At 37.9% G+C, this 18,660-nt stretch overlaps 2 protein-coding genes across 4 annotated transcripts in view; one reads left to right on the top strand and one right to left on the bottom strand.

The window, feature by feature from the left end:
* The first annotated feature begins 253 nt into the window (after positions 1-253).
* Positions 254-3,754, top strand: LOC116262092 (thioredoxin domain-containing protein PLP3B-like). The gene is made up of 8 exons (XM_031641168.2): positions 254-412; positions 2,317-2,391; positions 2,459-2,506; positions 2,600-2,742; positions 2,819-2,891; positions 2,981-3,042; positions 3,300-3,397; positions 3,465-3,754. Exons 1-8 carry the CDS (start codon positions 329-331, stop codon positions 3,557-3,559), a joined length of 678 nt encoding a protein of 225 aa, XP_031497028.1. The 5' UTR covers positions 254-328; the 3' UTR covers positions 3,560-3,754.
* Positions 3,535-18,660, bottom strand: part of LOC116262091 (uncharacterized) — a 27,351-nt gene continuing 12,225 nt past the window's right edge. Inside the window, exons 4-9 of one of the 3 annotated variants that reach the window (XM_031641165.2) lie at positions 12,314-12,469; positions 12,075-12,231; positions 9,264-9,329; positions 5,252-5,391; positions 5,110-5,145; positions 3,535-4,515 (exon numbers count right to left, since the gene is read on the bottom strand). In XM_031641165.2, the coding sequence (XP_031497025.1) occupies positions 3,751-4,515; positions 5,110-5,145; positions 5,252-5,391; positions 9,264-9,329; positions 12,075-12,231; positions 12,314-12,469 (1,320 nt within the window). In that variant the 3' untranslated portion in view covers positions 3,535-3,750. The remainder of the gene's footprint in view (positions 4,516-5,109; positions 5,146-5,251; positions 5,392-9,263; positions 9,330-12,074; positions 12,232-12,313; positions 12,470-18,660) is intronic. The other 2 variants (XM_031641166.2, XM_031641167.2) reach the window with 2 other exon arrangements.

Here is an 18,660-nt window from a genome sequence, read left to right as displayed (position 1 = left end):
AGGAAACTCATTTTTAGAAATCTTTTTCCAATTCTAGGTTTTCAATCCATCAAACGGCCCTGAGTGACTAGTATGTGGGTATCTAACTAAGTGGATTTGGTAACAAGCACAGTCACTAGGCAGGATCCGTTAAATTTTGAATCTCGTAGCGGCTATCCAGAATAGGGAAACATAAGGCACTTTTATGAAATTAGTGGCATATGACCGTTCGACAGATGAAAATGTACCTCGTCTTGCTTCCCCGTCATGTATATTGCGGAGAAACTACTACAGAGGATCTGTAACATTTTGGCATTACCGAGAAGAAGAAGAAGAAGAAGAAGAAGACATGGATTCGGATTCGGTTCGATCAACGTTGTCTGGTTTGGCGCTTGGAAATGTGATGGCCGCGGCCGCTCGCGATTACCAGAAGGTCTGATGCTTTTCCTTTTCCCCCGAAAATCCCTTCCTCGGTTCTTCAGATCAATGGTCGATAGGATCCTTTTCCGTACACGAAGCGAGTCACCATTCCCTTACATGTTTGTCTTAATTGCTAAGATTTCGGCATTATGTGTTCTCGAAATGATTGGAAATATGGAGATCTGCAATTGTAGTTCTCAGACGTCGTTAACCCTTTCTTTCCTGCCAGGATGATTTTCTTTATTAGTTCGTCAGAGTTGTTGGGAATGGATTCCTCTGGATCTTCTCTTTTTCTTCTTCTTTGTTCTTTCATTGCATTTTCGGTATTTTTTCCGATTTGGTTCTTTTCCTCCTGTTTGGGTTCCTTCCTCGTCTCTTTTTTTCGTCTTTTCCCCTTTTGCTAGCCCTAAATTTGTCTATCGCATTTCCGTCTGTGTTTATTCGACATTCTTGAGAAGATATTTGTTGGACATGGCGACTTGATGGGAACGGAACTTTTAGTAGTTGTGTATTGGCTTGAAATATGTACTTGTGACGAATCTACCTAAGCATGTCTCATCCCTTCTTGGAGACCTGTATTCCTCAAATATGTACTTCTCGGTGACCTGTATTCTTCAAATATTTACCTGTGATGAATCTTTGGAAGCATGTCTCTTGTCTTCGCATCCGTCTATTTCTCATGGCATATTTTCTTTTCTGCTTGGCTTTTATCACTTCCTTCCTATCTTATTTTCTCTTTGCTTTTATTAGATAAGTTGCGCCATTTTTCTCTGTGGATCTCCACTTGCAGTGGTGAATTATGCTGCTATTTCACCTATCAACGTTTGACGTTTTGGATATCGTATTTCATTATCTTTTCTTGGGGATGCCACTCGATATCATGATTAATGATAGTGTTAATCATGGTGTTTTTTTTCATCGTCAAAATGTTTTGCGACCTTAGACATGATACATGTAGATGCTGCAAAAGCTTAAATTATAAAGTACAAGCTATTCATTACAATGGACGCTGGGCTGCATGCCACGCCAAACCATGCCAGTAGGTCTAGTCTGTCCATTAAGAGGGCTCTCGTCATTGACAAGTAAGGGGAGATATACTAGGCATCATAAGAGACTGAACTATCTTCTGTAAATAGGATAAAAACATAAGAGAAATCTGATTTTCAGAAATTCTTCTGGATAGGGGATAAGTGGCGCATTTCAGGAATCTAATCCCATGGTTGCAAATAAGCTTACCTGTTTGAAGGGGAAGCCTAGGGCATTGTTCATCTATAAGGCTATAATCCATCTTAGTAGTATCCATTTTCAAACTTGTCATTTAGAGTAGTCTTGGATCGTGTGCTGTTTTATTTGAAGCTTTGCAGCACTCTTCTTAAAATGTTGGCGGCTATAAATTGTAGATTTGATTTTTAATGTTCAAACTTTTATGGAAATGTTAACATGAGCATATGTTGCAATTTCTAATTCATAAAGGTTGCATGCATTCATCAACGTCTATTGAGAAGATGGCTTCTTTCCATGTTATGAAAGGTTTGACATGAAAATTGTAGACGTGTGTTACTAAAACCTTTGCATTTTCGAGGCCCAGATATTTAACCAGTTAGTCTTGATGAAGGCATTGAAATTGTTCTTTTAGTTAATTGACTCTTGTCTAATATGGCACTCTTGGATTCTTCGTTCTAGTTAAAATTTGTTCCTTTAGTAAGTTCACTTGTGTCTAACATGGCATTCTTGGATTCTTCTTTTTAGTTACCAATTCTGATGGATCATGTCATGCACATGAATACTTCCTAAAATTTTGAATTTTGTTCATTCTTTCAAATTTTTATGTGCCGCAGGCTTGCATGTTAAGATAATCAAAAAATTAGTGTAAATATGACAATGGAGCTGAATTTTATTTAATTACGTTCCTCGTAGGAATTGCTAGCTCAAGGCAAGGCCCAGGCTGCTGCGCCAGTTGATCAAGAAGTTGATTTGGATGAGTTAATGGATGTAAGTAAGCAGATCATTGCATAACATTTTGAATTAACATCATCCCTGAGTGGAATTGTGATTACAGGATCCTGAGCTAGAAAAATTACACTCAGACAGGATTGCAGCTCTGAAGGTGAAATTGTCTTTCCGAGCAATAAAATTTAGCTGTATTATTTACTTGTAAGGTGTAACATGTTGGACATTTCACGTTTGATACATTCTCCAGAGTGAAATTGAGAAGCGACAAGTTCTACAAAGACTGGGTCATGGGGAATACAGGGAGATATCTGAAGGAGATTTCTTGGCTGAGGTCACTAAGACTGAAAAAGTAATATGTCACTTTTACCACCGGGAATTTTACCGCTGCAAGTAAGTTTCGACAGCCACTAGCCATCACAAGAATTGACCTATCAAACTAAGGATTTCATCTGTTACTTATCTGCAGGATAGTTGATAAGCATTTGAAAAATCTCGCGCCAAGACATATCGATACAAAATTCATTAAGCTCGATGCTGAGGTTAGCAAACAATAATTTGCTACCTCGTAAAAGGAATCTCCCATTATCATATGAGCGAAATTTCACGTTGTCAACGTGTTTGCTTACAGAACGCACCCTTCTTTGTGGCCAAACTTGCCGTGAGGACGTTGCCATGCATCATAATGTTCAGGTGAGAGCTAGACATGTCTATATTGGTCTGAAGTAAAAGAACTCATTTAGCTTGATTGAGCAATCAAACGGGTTTGCATTATCCTCCCCCACGGCACATAAGGTCTCGGGATGGCTCCAAAAAGGCCATCTCCTTGGAGGAAAGCTACTGCTGGAGTACTCGACCCGAGTGGTTGAACTCATCAGTACTTGGTTTAAACCTTAAGTTGCTTGAGTTCTACATGGAACATAAATAACGGTATTACATTTTTGCTGTAGAAATGGCATCGCCACCGAGAGAATCATAGGGTTTCAAGATCTTGGAGGTAAAGATGATTTTACAACTGCAACACTTGAGCGTCTTCTTATCAAAAAAGGTACGAACCAAAATTTTTTAGAAACATTTATCGATAGATAGCATGTACTAAGGCTCCAATTTTTCAGGAATAATTGAAAAGAAAGAAAACGATGAAGGAGAAGAGAAGGAGCATAGAGGCGGATCAGTTAGATCATCTACATACAATTCAGATTCTGATTAAAGGTTAAAAGATGCTGCTTCAGCCTGTTTGCCGACGCTGAGGAACCGTGTCGCATGGATATTATACATTGTAACTTTATATGATTAAAAAACTTGCAACTTTTCCCAAAATATTGATTCCCCAGCTTCATGTCGTGTTGCTTCTCGAGATATGTAACAAAGGATTTCGTCAGCTTTGAACCCAGAATTTATCTAATGAGGGCCCAAGGTATTTGGTGGTTGGCTAGATTGACCGTAATATCCCATTGGTGGTGGCTGGAGAGGCTGGAAACTTGGGGCACTAGGCTGATGTGCCAACGGTGCAGGTCTCGCCAGGACCATTTGGTGTGGCAGTGGTGGTGGTGGTGGTGGAGGGGGTGGCAGTGTGCTACTTGAGTAGTTATAATGAAGTCCCATCATCCCTGTACCCTGAGTTTGCACGTACTGCTGAGGAGGTGGAAGCAATGCATATGTAGGCTGCTGAGCCAATACTTGGCCTTGTACGTTAGACGCAGAGGGTTGCTGAATAGCCAAAGGGTGCTGCTGAAGATTTGGCATGACTAGCTGCGGAGAAGGGAAGAACGCAATAGCACCATCAGATCTTACTGTTGGCTCTTCAAGTTTAACCCGTTTAGCAGGTGAGAGATTTGGGAAGGTATCCCCAGGGTGACTGGTACTGGTTTTCAGACCTGCACTCTTTGCTTCCTCAGCAGCAAAGGATGAAAGGACTGAAGTCAGCATTTGGGCAGATGATGTTGATGCAGCAAGCTTAGCTGCCACTTCGGCAGCTATTTCTGCTGCTGTCTTGCTGTCTTTTCCCGGCAACTTAACATCAGCTGGAGATGGCTGTCCATTTTGATGCAAAGCGGGCAAACCTGGAGTGGTCTCTGGAGCATCTAGTCCCGTTGGTTGTCCAGCAATGCCATTACCGAGTTTTTGCCTCATACTAGCAGCTTGCGCAGCATTGGCTTGTGCAACCTGTTAAGACGTGAAATTTCACTTCAGAAATTTGCCAGAATAGGGAACATTCAGTGGATCTATCCCTGTTTTTCACATTTAAAATAAAGACATGGTATCATTAATCTCAGCAAAGAACCATATGCTACATACCAACCAGCAGCCTGATGCAGATTAATATAGACAACAGAGATGCAAGCATGTCTAAAAGAGTAAGAATGAAAGTGGCTTAGCCGTCGTTCACTTAGTACCCATAAACATAATTCAGTATAGTTAGGACAAACAAAACCTCCAGAAAATACCTTTTAACGAACTAAGGATGTATTTCTTTTCTGGATATCAAAACCAAGGATATGTTCACCTGTCATCTATATATTAAAGAGATGTACATCAGGAGCAAGGGGCAGAAAAACTACATTATAGTGCTTCTCCCTTGTGTGGGTGTGGGGCACACGTGTGACAAGGGTGGGAGGGAACGGGGGATAACAACACTCACTCGTCTTCTGTCTGCACGTGTATATCTGTGTGTGTAGACGTCTTTGTGTGTGTGTGTAGTCGTCTTTGTGTGTGTGTGTGTGTCTCTGTGTGTGTGAGAGAGAGAGAGAGTGAGGGCACCTGCTGTTGAGTGCGGACATGCTCCAGCTTGGATTCCTACAAGTAAAATGATTCAATCAGAAACTTGGATAAGACAAGTAATTTCCAACTCAAATGAATCGGCCAAACAGGGCTGGGGTGGTTTATTTTAATTTGTTCGGACCTGCTCCTGTAGTGCTTCTTTTAATTGGGTCACTAAAGCCTCTCTCGTTGCTTTTACAGTTCCAAGTTGATCAATACATTGCTTGAGAACATCTTCCTGCTCTTGTAGCTCATTTAACAAAGAGGTCTTCTTCTGCTCCCCTGCACAATATTACCATGTAAAAAAATGACCCTCCTGCCATCCAACTAGTGCCAAGTTTTGAAATTAATAGCCTTTCTCATGACATAGAAGTAATATAAACCAAGTAAATGTCATTCAGGCACAGATGCAAATCTCAGGTTTTACAGTAATGAATTTTTCATTTTTAAAGTCAGCTAGTCTCTTAGACCAACAACAGTCCACAGAAGCAATGTTACACATTTCATTTATAACATGAACTAAGCATGGAGACAATAATTCTGCAGCCAATCTCTGCAGACCGATTCTAAGTTATTGATTAAACATCAGTACGTTCGATGTTTATTATCTGCATCAAATAATCTTATCTTTTTAGACCACTCTCATCTTTATCCAGTGCATTTGATGTTTACTGTCTGCAGTCATGAAAAGTAAGCAATCTAAACCAGGACAAGCATACCACCAGGCCACAAATAAAGAAAAAAGAAATCATCAAGGTGAATAAGGATAAGAAACAAGAAAACAGCAAAAGTTAACAAATAATAAGAACATCCATAGCCTGTCATTGTCTTAATTATGCTATACCTAACTTGCGCAACCATTAGTGAAACCAGCTATTTCCGCCTTTATTGAAACAAGTCATCATCATGAATTATGCCCAAAAACAATGCACCCACAGAATGCACACGATTTCCTGAATTAGTTTCTTCTTTTACTAGACCACTCGTTCTGCCATTCATGGGCACCTTTTTTCTTTTCTCACACACCTCCCCTTTGCATATCAATGTGGCAACACAAAGATCAATTCAAGACGCAACTTTCAGATGTAATTTTGAAGTCGGGACGAGGCCATATAGACTCTATGTTCATATACTTTCCTTTTTCTGGAAACTGCTCCCCTTTGTATCTGAATGTGATAGAAAAATATCAGAGAGATGTCATATCTCGGATGTAATGAAATTTTGAAGTCAGAAAATAGGAACAAGGATCTACTTCCACTGGCTCATGTGGCATGTGCAGTTCTTGCCACTGCAAGCTTTCCATTCCATAGAAGCATTTGAAAGAAACTAAAGAGAAAATAGAATAGACAAAGGAAAGAAACTCAAAATTAGATGGCAAAAGATTACAAAAGGGTGTTCAAGGGCTCCTAAGACCAGATCCAATTGCAAGACCAATAAGGTACATAAATTTGGTCCTCATAAATAAGGATTACGCTACAGCTGGTTGCTCGACTTACACACAAAGAAAGCAGAATAGTACATAGACATTCAATGAAGTGTAAGTGTGTAACACTATAATGCAATGTTATCCGTATCGTACGATACGGACGCGTATCGTACGATACGTATCGTATAGGTCAAGAAAACCTATACGATACGTGTTTGAAACACGATACGGGTCCGTATCGTATGCGTATCGTCCGTATCGTACGATACGGGGGCCGTATCGTACGATACGGGCGATACACCCCCGTATCGTACGATACGGGAGAAAACACATATTTCTTTATTTTTTAAAAGTTTAAACACTCCTCCCCCTCTCTCTTCTTGTATTTAAAGACTCCAATAGACGTAGGAGGGAGAGATTTTGCCCATTTTCATCAAAAATAACCAAGGATTCATCAATTTGGAAGATATTATCGTTGAATCAGGAAAGATGATAACTATATGTTTTGAACTTATAAAATTGTGATGTAATCTAAGTCCTAAAACTCCAAGTCCTAAGACTCTAAGTCCTAAGATTCTATAAAATTTTCAAGTTTAAAATTGTGATGGATGCTTATATGTTATTCTTGAAAATTTGATTTCTTATTTTGGAAAGTGTCGTTAATACACATGAATGTTCCTTATGTATGATAATCTTTTTAATATTTGAATACATTTTTCTTAATTTCTGATTTTTTGTTCATTTTTTTCAGTTTTTTAATGATTTTTATCTATTTTTTATGATTTTTAAATATTTTTTAAAATTAAAAAATTAATTTTACGATACGCTACGCTACGTTTGCGATACGTTACGATACGGCGTATAGGTCGGCCCGACCGATACGCGATACGCTACGCCTTTTATAACATTGCTATAATGAATCAACAATACAAAGTAAACACAAGGGAACATGTCGCCCACTTTAAATCATTTGGTGTCCTCATAGTTAGCTGCTTCATGGTAGATCTGCACTTCCTTCATGTACCTCTTGTCAAGGAAAAGTGAATACTCCCAAGGTGGCTCCACTTTGCCTACCCAATGCACAAAGTATTTCTTTCTCACCCATTAAGAATACTCTCCATCTTCTAATCCACCACTTGCTTCAGCTCAAGTGCTCTGCAAAATTGAGTGTGTTGAGGCACTCCATCCATAGTGTTCTTCAATTGTGAGGTATAACTTCAAATTGCATACGTGGAATACCATATGCACCTTGTTTGATCCAACTTGTAGATAAGTTGCCTGTCCTCTTAATCATTATGAAGAGGCCTTCATATTTCCTGATTAGTTTGTGGTGCCAATCGCTGAATATGCTTGTGCAGTCTAATGTACAACCTCATCAATGTGATATACAATTAGTTCATGATACTTGTCCACACATACATTCCCTTTGGCACTTTGTGCAAGAATGTATTCGGCAGTTCGGATTCGGATTGTTCATGTTAGTCGCAAATTAACTGGTAGGTGAAATATGACCTTTCCTTTTTTTCAGCAGCAATAATGTGCAGGGCCAGCAATTGTTGCTGCGTGGCTACTTTGACAAATTATGACTAAAGATCCGTTATTCTAATGTTTTTAGTAGAATTGAGCCATGTCCAGGAATTTCACACAATCTTTCTAATTGGCACTTTCAGAATGCATCAAGTGTTCCAATAATCAGTGTTATCTATATAGTACGACGATACAAATTGTCTACGTAAAGAAAACCCAAACGATATGGGCTCGATACGCGATACACAGGCATATCGTGCCCGTATCGTGAGTATTGTATGATACAAAGGGGTGTATCGTACGATACCCCCCATATCATATGATACATGTAATTTTTTAGAAAGGGGGCCCGAGAGCCCCTTTTGCGCCTTTTGTTAAAAATGTGGCTTCTCTCCCCCTCTCTAAACCTTTCTACAAGCTGTGAGAGGGAGAGATATTTTGATTTCTCCACAGACTCACTCATTTGAGGAAGAAAGCATCGATTTGAGCCCAAAAGTTTGCTCATGGAATGGTGGAAGCTTGATTTTTGCTTGAAGAAAGAGGGCTTTCAACAATTCAGGGCTACTAACACAAAAGAGGTATAAACTTTCTCATTACCATTGATTTCTCTTGTTTTTTATTACTACCTCCCACCAACTACCAAAGATTTTTAGTACTTTTTTGTTTTTGTTTTCTGAAGATATGACGGATCCCGCATGGCAGTGGTGTTCAAGAGTGGATCTTAATAATAGGTTAAATATTAAAAATAATTTTTGTGAGCAAATGATATTAGGAGGGATATATCGCTTTAAACATCATATAGTTGGGACACACACCGATGTAGCTAAGTGTGATGGTTCTAGAAAAAAGCCGGTGCATGCATTTGTTAGATATCAATGTATGGAAATGCTCAATGCAAATAAAGCAATTAGGATTGAAAAAGAAATGAATGATGTTGAGGTAGGATCCGGGGATCCCATTAAACTTGAAGAGGAAGGAAGCAAAGATGAAACATTGAACTTGAAGAGGATGTTGGTGCCAACTTGGGAACAAGTAAAGGAAAACAGAATGTTCCAGCAAAGAAATCCTTTAAGGCAAATGTTCTCAAGTGATAAATGGGCTGCATATCCACAAGCTTATAAAAGGCAAACTACTGCAATTGTAGACATCATATTCAGTGATGAATTTTGAGAATCATGCACGATGTTGAAGATTTGTTTACCTCTAGTGAGAGTCCTTAGATTGGCTGATAGTGAACAAAGGCCTTCCATAGGATATTTGTATGAAGCTATGGACAGAACAAAGGAGCACATTAGAGATAATCTAAAGGGAAAAAAGAAATTGTATATGCCTATATGGAAGTAGATCACAGGTAGTCTGGACAACTTCATCACCCACTTAATGCAGCAGCCTAACCTCAATCCTTCTATTAGATATCATCCTACTTTTAAAGGGGATAGAAGGTCGAGTATGGCATATTGGAGTGCACTGATCTATTAGTCACTAACCATATAGAACGAGATTCTATCTATTCAGAGATCTACAAGTACGATACTTGTTTTGGTATCATAGGGAGAGATACTGCAGTTCGATGCAGGACATGCGACCAGGTATCTAAAACATGAACTCTATGTCATTATTATCTGCTTTTTGAGTTTTTGTTTGTTATTTAAATTTATTTGGTGTTTTATTTACTCTTTCACAGCATTATTTTTCCTTTTGTTGTTTAGATATGCGGTGGGATAGGTTTAGGTTTGAATGCCCACATCTCAAGAAGTTGGCAATTAGAATCCTCGGCGAAACATGCAGTACCACTTGATGTGAAAGAAATTGAAGTGTATTTGAACAAAGTCGCATTGAGAAAAGAAATAGGTTGGAACATAAAAAGCTGAATGACCTAGTTTTTGTCAAATATAATATGAAGTTGAGAGAAAGGTAAATTCAATACATTTATTATGCATTTTAAGTTTTTACCAATTAGTTAATTTTTTCACTTGTTAAATTTTGTAGGCATATATTAGATGGAACATTAACGGGGAGGCAACATCATAGTCAATTTGATCCTATCAACCTAGATCATTTAGATATATTGGATTATTGGGATGAACCTGAAGAAGAACCCATGCTTGATGAAGATGATCTTGATTTTTTTAACAACCTTGAAGGACTTGAAGAGTTTGTTGAAGGAGGGCCATGGAATGGGGATATTGATATTCCATTTGAAAGCATTGAAACAATTCTTGAAGACAATGAGAAGGAAGATGAAAATGAAGACAAAAATGAAGATGATGATTAGAATCATTAGATTAACAACTTAACACATTGATTGATGCTAATCATGTGTATTTCACTATTTGAGATGACTGATGTTTAAGATGAACTGTGTGATGAATTTGTGTTTATAATATGTGATGAATTGTGTGATGAGCTTGTCTTGATTGTTGTGACTTTTTTCTTATTTTTCTTTATTTTATTTATTTTTTTGAATTCTTTTGTAATTAAAAAATTAATTTTACGATACATTACAGTACATTTATGATACATTACGATACTGCGTATTGGTCGGCCCGACCGATATGCGATACGATACGCCTTTTACAACATTTACAATGATATATTTATCTTCGTTGTCTGCTCATCCATCTATGGCTAGAAACTCGTTGAGAAGAGCATGTGAAAGTCAAGAAGCCAAAACACTTCTATTTAGAACTTGTCCATGAAGTGGCATCACAATTGCACATGATGTTCTTCACGACTCTCAAGTGTTTCATAATGGGTTTCATGAACAGCTTTGCATCGTCTAAGCTGGACACCCTTTAGAAGTTGGGACAATCGGTGAAAACTCTAAGGGGACCCAAAACCTTATTCTTTTGCTTTGGGGTTAAAAACCTTAACACCTAGACACTCTTAGGAGTTGTGTGTGGAAAAGCTTTTGCCATTTTGAGAACAAAACATCATTTTTGCATTCAAGAAAGAGGACTTGTATTCTTTTTGCGTGTAAGCACCTATTTTCACTAGAAAATGGTACAGAATTTGCATTTTTCATCATTAATTTATATTTATTTTTAATATACACTGAAGCTAGTAAGTTGGGGTTGGTTCAGATGTTGACCCATTATGTTCTTTTGGGTTCTTGATATCTATGACCAAAGAGCATCCATGCACACAGTGATCCATCCACTCTTTGGAAGACTCCATCAGTCTCCTCTTCTGCATTAGCAATGGCAGCTTGGAATTTCTCATTGAACTCGTAAGTACGTTATTCAGATTCGTTATTTATGGAGGATACCAACATGACCTCTTCCTCCAAGCGGATCAGTTGTCATTCAATCTTCACAACTCGATCACCCAGACATTCCCATGTCAAGAAGCTTCTTTCGAGTATTGTGCTTCTTGTCCCCTTGTGCAACTTCACTACCGTCCACCACTTCCATCTCAGCTATCAAATGTCACAGATTCTTTCTTGTCAGGTAAGTGTATTTGCTCCCCAGCTGCCTATCAGAGCAACAACACTTCAGGGCCGTACTAACATCTAAAAAATAGTTCAACTTTGATACCAATTGTCATGGGCATATGATTCATAGAAGCATGCAGCACAAAGGTCCTTATTGTTGCAAGCCTTGTGTTTGCTTAACATGCAAGGTTCTAAGAAGTGCTTGAAGGAAAGTAATAAAAAAAAGGGGGCTAGAGAGCAGCAAGAGAGGAAAGAGTGTAATGAAATTAAAATAAACAGTAAAAGATTACAAAAGGATGTCCAAAGGCTCTTGAGATCAGATCTTAGGGCACAATAAACAAGGTAATCAGCCTGGTTCTTTACATAGATAAGGATTTACTATAGCCAGGCACCTGATTTGGACACAAAAAAGGCATAACACGACGCAGAGACTTGTTTAAGTGAAAGTTACAATGACCTAGAAGCACAAAATGGACACAAGGGAACAGTGGGAATACATATTCTGTATTATTTTTCAGCAATAAAAACAAATAAACAACAAGTCTTTCTCACTAAATATTGAAAGGAAAATGTACATACCAAGAGGAAAATTGATTCCAATATCTTTATCCATTCTTGTGACCCGACTAATGACAAGCTTACACTTGTTCAAAGCCATATCTTCATGAGAGTGTTCACTATGCATGGACTGGAATGCTGAGACTATCTTCTCAGGTGTGCTTCCTACAGCTAATTTCTGCATTTATGGATATGGTTTGCAAGATATCATATATATCTTGATAATCAAAAACACACAAAGAACAATTTGGTGAACTTACAACTTTGACAGAATGTGGATCTCTTCTTACAATTCGAACGGACCTAGAACTCTTCCTGCTGGTCTCCAGAGGTGGAGGAGGCTCAGAACCTAGCATGTCTTCTTTAAGACTCCGAGTACGAGATCCAAAAACTTTTCTTTCTTCCCATATGTCAACCTACAAAACCAATTACTGAACTTATATGACATGCTAAAGAGTTTCTACTTTAATACATGCACAACTAATAACAGATTTAGATTAAAACCGCCTCCTAAACCCTAATACACTATATTAAAAGATGTTTTATGTTTTGGACAAAACTTGACTCCATTACAAGAGCAACATACAAAAGGCCATTAATGAAATAATTAAGCACATGTTCAATTGAAATATATGCCCCAAGCTTAACGTTTTTGGGTCCAGATCTAAATCCAAACACGTCTCCCACACCCCACCCCACCTCAAATTGTGCATGGTCTTGGATGATACACAACTTGTGCTTCAGCACACAAAAACTGGTTACTTATCAATTCTTGGTTAGATAAATCAGCAAACTTGATATTCTGTCTAAATGATGAAGTAAAATTTTCTTATTCTCCATCTCTTGTCTAACGAAGTGTTGATCTATCTCAATATGCTTTGTACAGCTATGAAGGGATTGAAAGCAATATTAATAACATTGTGGTTATCACATAACAGCAAGGATCTACTGTCATTTTATGGTACACCTCCCAATAAATGTTGTACGCATGTGACTTCAGCTACCCTTGCTGCAATAGAACTGTACTCTGCTTCTATATTTGACCTTGCCACAGCCTTTTACTTTCGGCTGCTCCAAGACACATGATTTTTTTCCAATAAAAATGTTATATCTTGAGATGGATCTTCTTTTGTCAGGATCCATAACCAAGTCTGCATCTGTATAAATGACAAGTTCACACCCTCTGACGATAACATGATCTCTATAATAATCTAGCCTATTTCCTATAGTTCTGTTAGATGCCTCAAGATTCATTTAACAACATCCACATGCCCCATTCTCGGAGCATGCATAAATTGGGACACCTTAATAAAAAAATGATGTCTAGCCAGGTGAAAGACAGCTATGCCTCACATATCTGCACGAATGTCCAAGCAAGCTTGGTCCACAATTGCACAGTCGTGCAATCATCGAGAACAGAAATCAAACACCTCCTATGAAAGAGTAGAGGTAGTATATGCAACTAGATCCTAATTACGCTTCATCCATGCTGTGAAATATGGACCCAGAACCAGTTAGGTAGAAGCCATTCGCCTGTCGTCCTTAACTTCCTGCAAGATGAATTGTGGCGGGGCTTGAGTAGAACTATCCAGATGCCCAAAAAGATCTTGACTTCTAATAAAGGTAATATCTGCCTCTTCCAGGTCAGAAAGTTCATATAGGCAAGTTTTTCTGAAACAAGTTCACTCAGAAAATTGAGGGACAAAATAGCATGTGAAGATGAATCCATTGATTGTAAAACAAGTGAAACCAATAGAAAGAAAAATAACCAAGGATGGACACGAAGACTAAAAAATGAGAAGTCTAGTGTTGAATAGGCAATATAACAGTCCAGCAATAAATAACTGTAGCAATGAATCTGTAGACCTCCCTTTCGTTTTCTTTTTGGTTTTTTTTGGGCACTAAACGAGGAAGCAGTTGTAACTTTGCCAACAAAATTTTCAATCAATCATGCATGTGGATAGCTTCAGTAAAAATGAAAGTAGAACAAAGAACTAACAGTAGAACAAAAAACTGAAAGAAACAACAAAGGAAAGAGAATAGGCAAATCATTAATACCAAGGACAGACACATTTTGATGAATAACTGAAACAGAAACAATGTTGCAAACAGATGCCCTTTGATAAACTGTTCAACACAGCAGAATAGGCTTTGGAAACAGACGGACTGATGTCAATAAGATTTGAATCTGGACTCTTAACACAAAAGAATGCTCCACAAATATTTGGTCCTTGTACAGAAATTGTAAGGAAACAATGGAATGGACACTAAAACAGAAAATAAGAAAAAGAATAGAATGATGAAAGAGGGAAAATCAAAACTTTCTTTACTGAATGGAACGGAGCTAGATCTTCCTGGCATATCTTTTAACAAAACTATGAACCCTCCTCTGATACCATGACAGATTTAGAGATATCAGTTTGATTTTATCACCATAATCACAGTCCTGCAGAAAACTGAGAGAAGGAGATAAGAAGGCTGCAGAAAGGGAGGGGCAGCAGCTTAGGAAACTGCCTCCTAAAACGTAATCTATTATATTAAAACATGCACCCCAAGCTTAACATATCTTGTTTCACCTTATCCTCAAATTTCTGAAATCAACCAAAATGAATTGTTCCCACACAATGATCTTCATTCTTCAGATAAGCTCAGTGTTTGAAAATTCCTATTGCAAACTCCTTTGTGCCACATGCATCAACCTTGGGATGGTTTTTTCACATCTTAGGGATATGTCAATAAACTAATACATCCTCCACCTTAATCTCTAGTTAATAATTTGTTTCAACAATTATCCATCTTCTTTCCTAGGAAAGAATTTTCTTCCCCAAAAATAGGCAGACCATCTCTGCAGCTTTTCACTTACCCTGGATCCTGAGTGCAAAATGAAAAGGATTTTTTATTCTTCCTCTATCTATAAACTCTACCAACCATACAGTAAAACCTCAGAAGTGTTTATCCCTGCAAAAGACAACTCCCACCAACAACACCCCCGCCCCCACCCGCCCCGACCCAAAAAGGGAAAAAAGAACGACCAACTCTGAGGATGGTTACTTCCTGGTTTTCAACCTTCTACTGTTGTATCCCTTGTATGTCTTTTGATTCCAATATGACATACTTATGAAATTGTACGTGGTTGGCCGTTCGATCAAGTCAATCTCTGAAAGTCATAACCACTGATTAAGAAGTAAGGTCTTGCACCGATTGACAGAAATGCCCACCGAATTCAATAACAGTCCATCCATCCCACCAACCTAAGTCACACGGGTGCTTTAAAATGCACCCAGCACCCGTGTCGACACAGGTACAGGTGCGGACACGGGTGCAGCTCCGACACGCACCCAAGCTGCACCTGATTTTTTCCTTTTTTTCTATTTTTTCTCACCCTTCTCCTTTTTCCTCGCCTTTTTTCATTTCCCTCCAATTTTTCCATCCTTTTTCGTTCTTTTTCAAACTTTCAGTTTTGCCCATCTTTTTTAAAAAAGCAGACAGTCAAAGGTGCAGCAGTCATCCTTTTTAAAGGACAACCAATCTGCTGGCCGTTAAAAAGACGACTAGACTATGTACATTTAAAAGAAAAACTTTATTTTATTTCCTTTTTCTTTCTTTCTTTTTCAAGATTCCAACTTTTCTCTTTAAAAAGAAAGGCAGCAAAGGAACGACCAGTCTGGTGTCATTAGACCAGACTGCTTACATTTAAAAAAAAAAAAAAAAAAAAAAAACTTTATTTTATTCAATTTAAAATTTTAAAAATTAACTGCTCTTAGAATGCCTGTCCTTTAAAAAGTACGGACAGACTGTCTATATTCTAAAAGACCATAATTTTATTCACTTTAAAATTTTAAAAATAAATTTCATTTCTACTTTCATGCACCCAACACTTACATTCAAGTTAAAATGCACCCAACTCGTTGGCATTTGCTCATATTTGCAGTGTGTTTTACTGTTTTTCAGTTTTTTTTTGTGATGTTCAGGATTTAATAATTATTTTCTGAAATGTGGAATTGTTTGATCATTGTTTTCATGGTTTACACTATACATGCTTGAGTTTGACTGTGAAAGTGTTAATGTCTTTCACCTAGATCAGTTTTTTGTTTTAATGCAATGATGGTTGTACTGCTGTTTAATGTTTACTTGCATAGCATGTTTTCATGACTAATTTCTGTTTGGTTTTGCTGTTTTTTGTAGTGTCCATAATTTGATCTGTTTTGCTGCAATGACTGTTAGCACCGAATGTTTGAAATTTGAATTGTATTGTAAACATTTACTCATTTACCATTTACTGATTTAGATTTTAGTATTTTACTTAGCACCAAATTTAAATAGTGTACATTTGTAATTTTTTTGTTTGTAGACAATTTCGTTATGGGTGGGTGTGTGTGTGTGCGTGTGTGTGTGTGTCTATATATATATATATATATATATATATATATATATATATATATATATATATATATATATATATATATTATAGTAATAATAACAATAATAAATTACCTTCGCTGCACCACCGTACCTAAATTTTTTGGAATGTGCCACTCCAACACGGACACCGGCACCTGCACCGCACCTATGTGACATAGCCACCAACATAGATCTCTTCTCCCACTACCTACTAGTGGATCAATTTAGAGAAGGTTATGAAAGAAATGCTGATTCGCCCCATCCCATAACCCGTAATTCGCTAGTTCTGTTTTGCACTGGAGCAGGCAGATGGGTTGCCTGCAGTCAAACCACTGTGTTTGTTCCTCACCCTCAAGTGACTTCATTCCTCACCCTCCTTCCAATCCCATCTGTTCTATTCTAATGTGTAAGGAGGCAGCGGAAACAAAGGGGGGATTTCTCGACCATACATCCAACACCTGGTTCCACCTGTCCTGAATGAGGTTTTGAAGGAGGGTATACTCGAACTGAACTGGTTTATTCCAAGGTGGGCGATAAGCTGCAGTATGCGTAACCCCGCTCATTGTTTCTGCAATGCTGACTTGTCTTCTAGAGATTACCACCTATTCCTCCCTAGTATGGGTCAACTTTAACATAGCCTAATACTACCTCCTTTATGTAGCTCAATTTGCCATGCAGTATGCACCAATGCTAACATAATGTCCCTAGACATAATGTCCCTAGCAACTATGAAAGTGAGAGCAATCTCGTGAAAAGCATATGCTAGTCACAACAAGCTCTCCTATCCAGGACCACCACCTATTACAGTAGCACTGGACCATGAATTCACATTCCATCGACCTCCTTCATTTAACCTGAGACTATTAGGAAAGTTTGGATATAACTATGCATTTGGAAGACAATCAAATAACTGAAAAAATGCTTAATCTCAGATAAAGTTCTTTTTCCTTACAAAGACATCTGCTTCACAAACAGTAACTTATTTACCTAGATTAAAGCTAAGAACAAAATAGTGATTAAGGCCAAAATATTAGTCAAAGACTCGAGGATTATTCCTAGAATTCCCATTATAACTTTGAAGCCAATCCAAAAAAAAAAAATCTTGAGAGTCTTTTAGGGTTTATAGACATAAATAACTTAATGACCATAATGCCCAACAATTGTAAGCGTTAAACTGTAAAATAAAATAATCCTAACATCCAAAATAAAGCAAATTAAAGGGCCGAAACGCCCTAACCACAACAATGAAACAATGTTGTAACATGTGTAACACAACCCATATCCGTTGGGTCCAAAGGTACATAATGTAATGTAAAAGTTGTTCACTATGGGAGGTAGAAAGGGACGAGAGAGAGAGCGAGAAAGGAAACATTCTCATTATCATTCACGTAACCCTATCTCATATTAAAAGAGATTAGGGTATTAAGAACTTTACAAAATTAATCCACTAGAAATAAGAAAACAATAAAGTGGACCCTTCCAACTTTCTAAAATTTCAGAAAACCTCTAATCAACTTTTAAAAGTATTTAACACTCCCCCTCAAGATGGAGCATAGATATCAATCATGCTCGGCTTGTTACATCCTCCCAAGAAATCGCCGATGGGAAGCGCCTTAGTAAACATGTCAGCTGCTTGATCTTCAGAAGAGACATGAATAGTGTTAATGACTCCTTCTTGTACCAAGTCCCGAACATAATGACAATCCACTTCAATGTGTTTTGTCCTCTCATGAAAAACAGGGTTATTTGCAATATAGGTTGTTGCTTTGTTATCACAATACATCTCCATTGGGAGGTTCACTGAAATCCCCAATTCTAGAAGCACCGATTTGACGCAAGACATTTCGGCCGCAGTTTGGGCCATAGCTCTATACTCAAACTCAGCACTAGATCTAGCAACCACATTTTGTTTCTTGCTTCTCCAAGAAATAAGATTCCCTCCAATAAAGACGCAAAAACCTATAGTAGATCTCATGTCATCTACTGACCCTGCATAATCAACATCACTATATGCTACTATGTCCACACTTTCTCCTTTTTTGAACCATAACCCCTTTCCAGGGGCTGATTTCAAGTATTTTACCACCATTAAGGCAGCCTCTCAATGAACTTTTCGAGATTTTTCCATGAATTGACTTAGCTTATTCACAGCAAAGCTAATGTATGGACGAGTGATGGTCAAATATAAAAGTTTCCCGATCAGAGA

Source organism: Nymphaea colorata, chromosome 10 (assembly GCF_008831285.2).
Source record: "Nymphaea colorata isolate Beijing-Zhang1983 chromosome 10, ASM883128v2, whole genome shotgun sequence".
Lineage (NCBI taxonomy): Eukaryota > Viridiplantae > Streptophyta > Magnoliopsida > Nymphaeales > Nymphaeaceae > Nymphaea > Nymphaea colorata.
This window is presented reverse-complemented; position numbering and strand designations above follow the sequence as displayed.

What these genes read in the sequence shown, in the direction of transcription:
- LOC116262092 (XM_031641168.2), top strand. Translation starts at nt 329, where the DNA reads ATGGATTCGGATTCGGTTCGATCAACGTTGTCTGGTTTGGCGCTTGGA. An exon ending in TCATTAAGCTCGATGCTGAG is followed by an intron (nt 2,892 to 2,980) that starts GTTAGCAAACAA and finishes GTTTGCTTACAG; the next exon opens with AACGCACCCTTCTTTGTGGC. An exon ending in GCGTCTTCTTATCAAAAAAG is followed by an intron (nt 3,398 to 3,464) that starts GTACGAACCAAA and finishes CCAATTTTTCAG; the next exon opens with GAATAATTGAAAAGAAAGAA.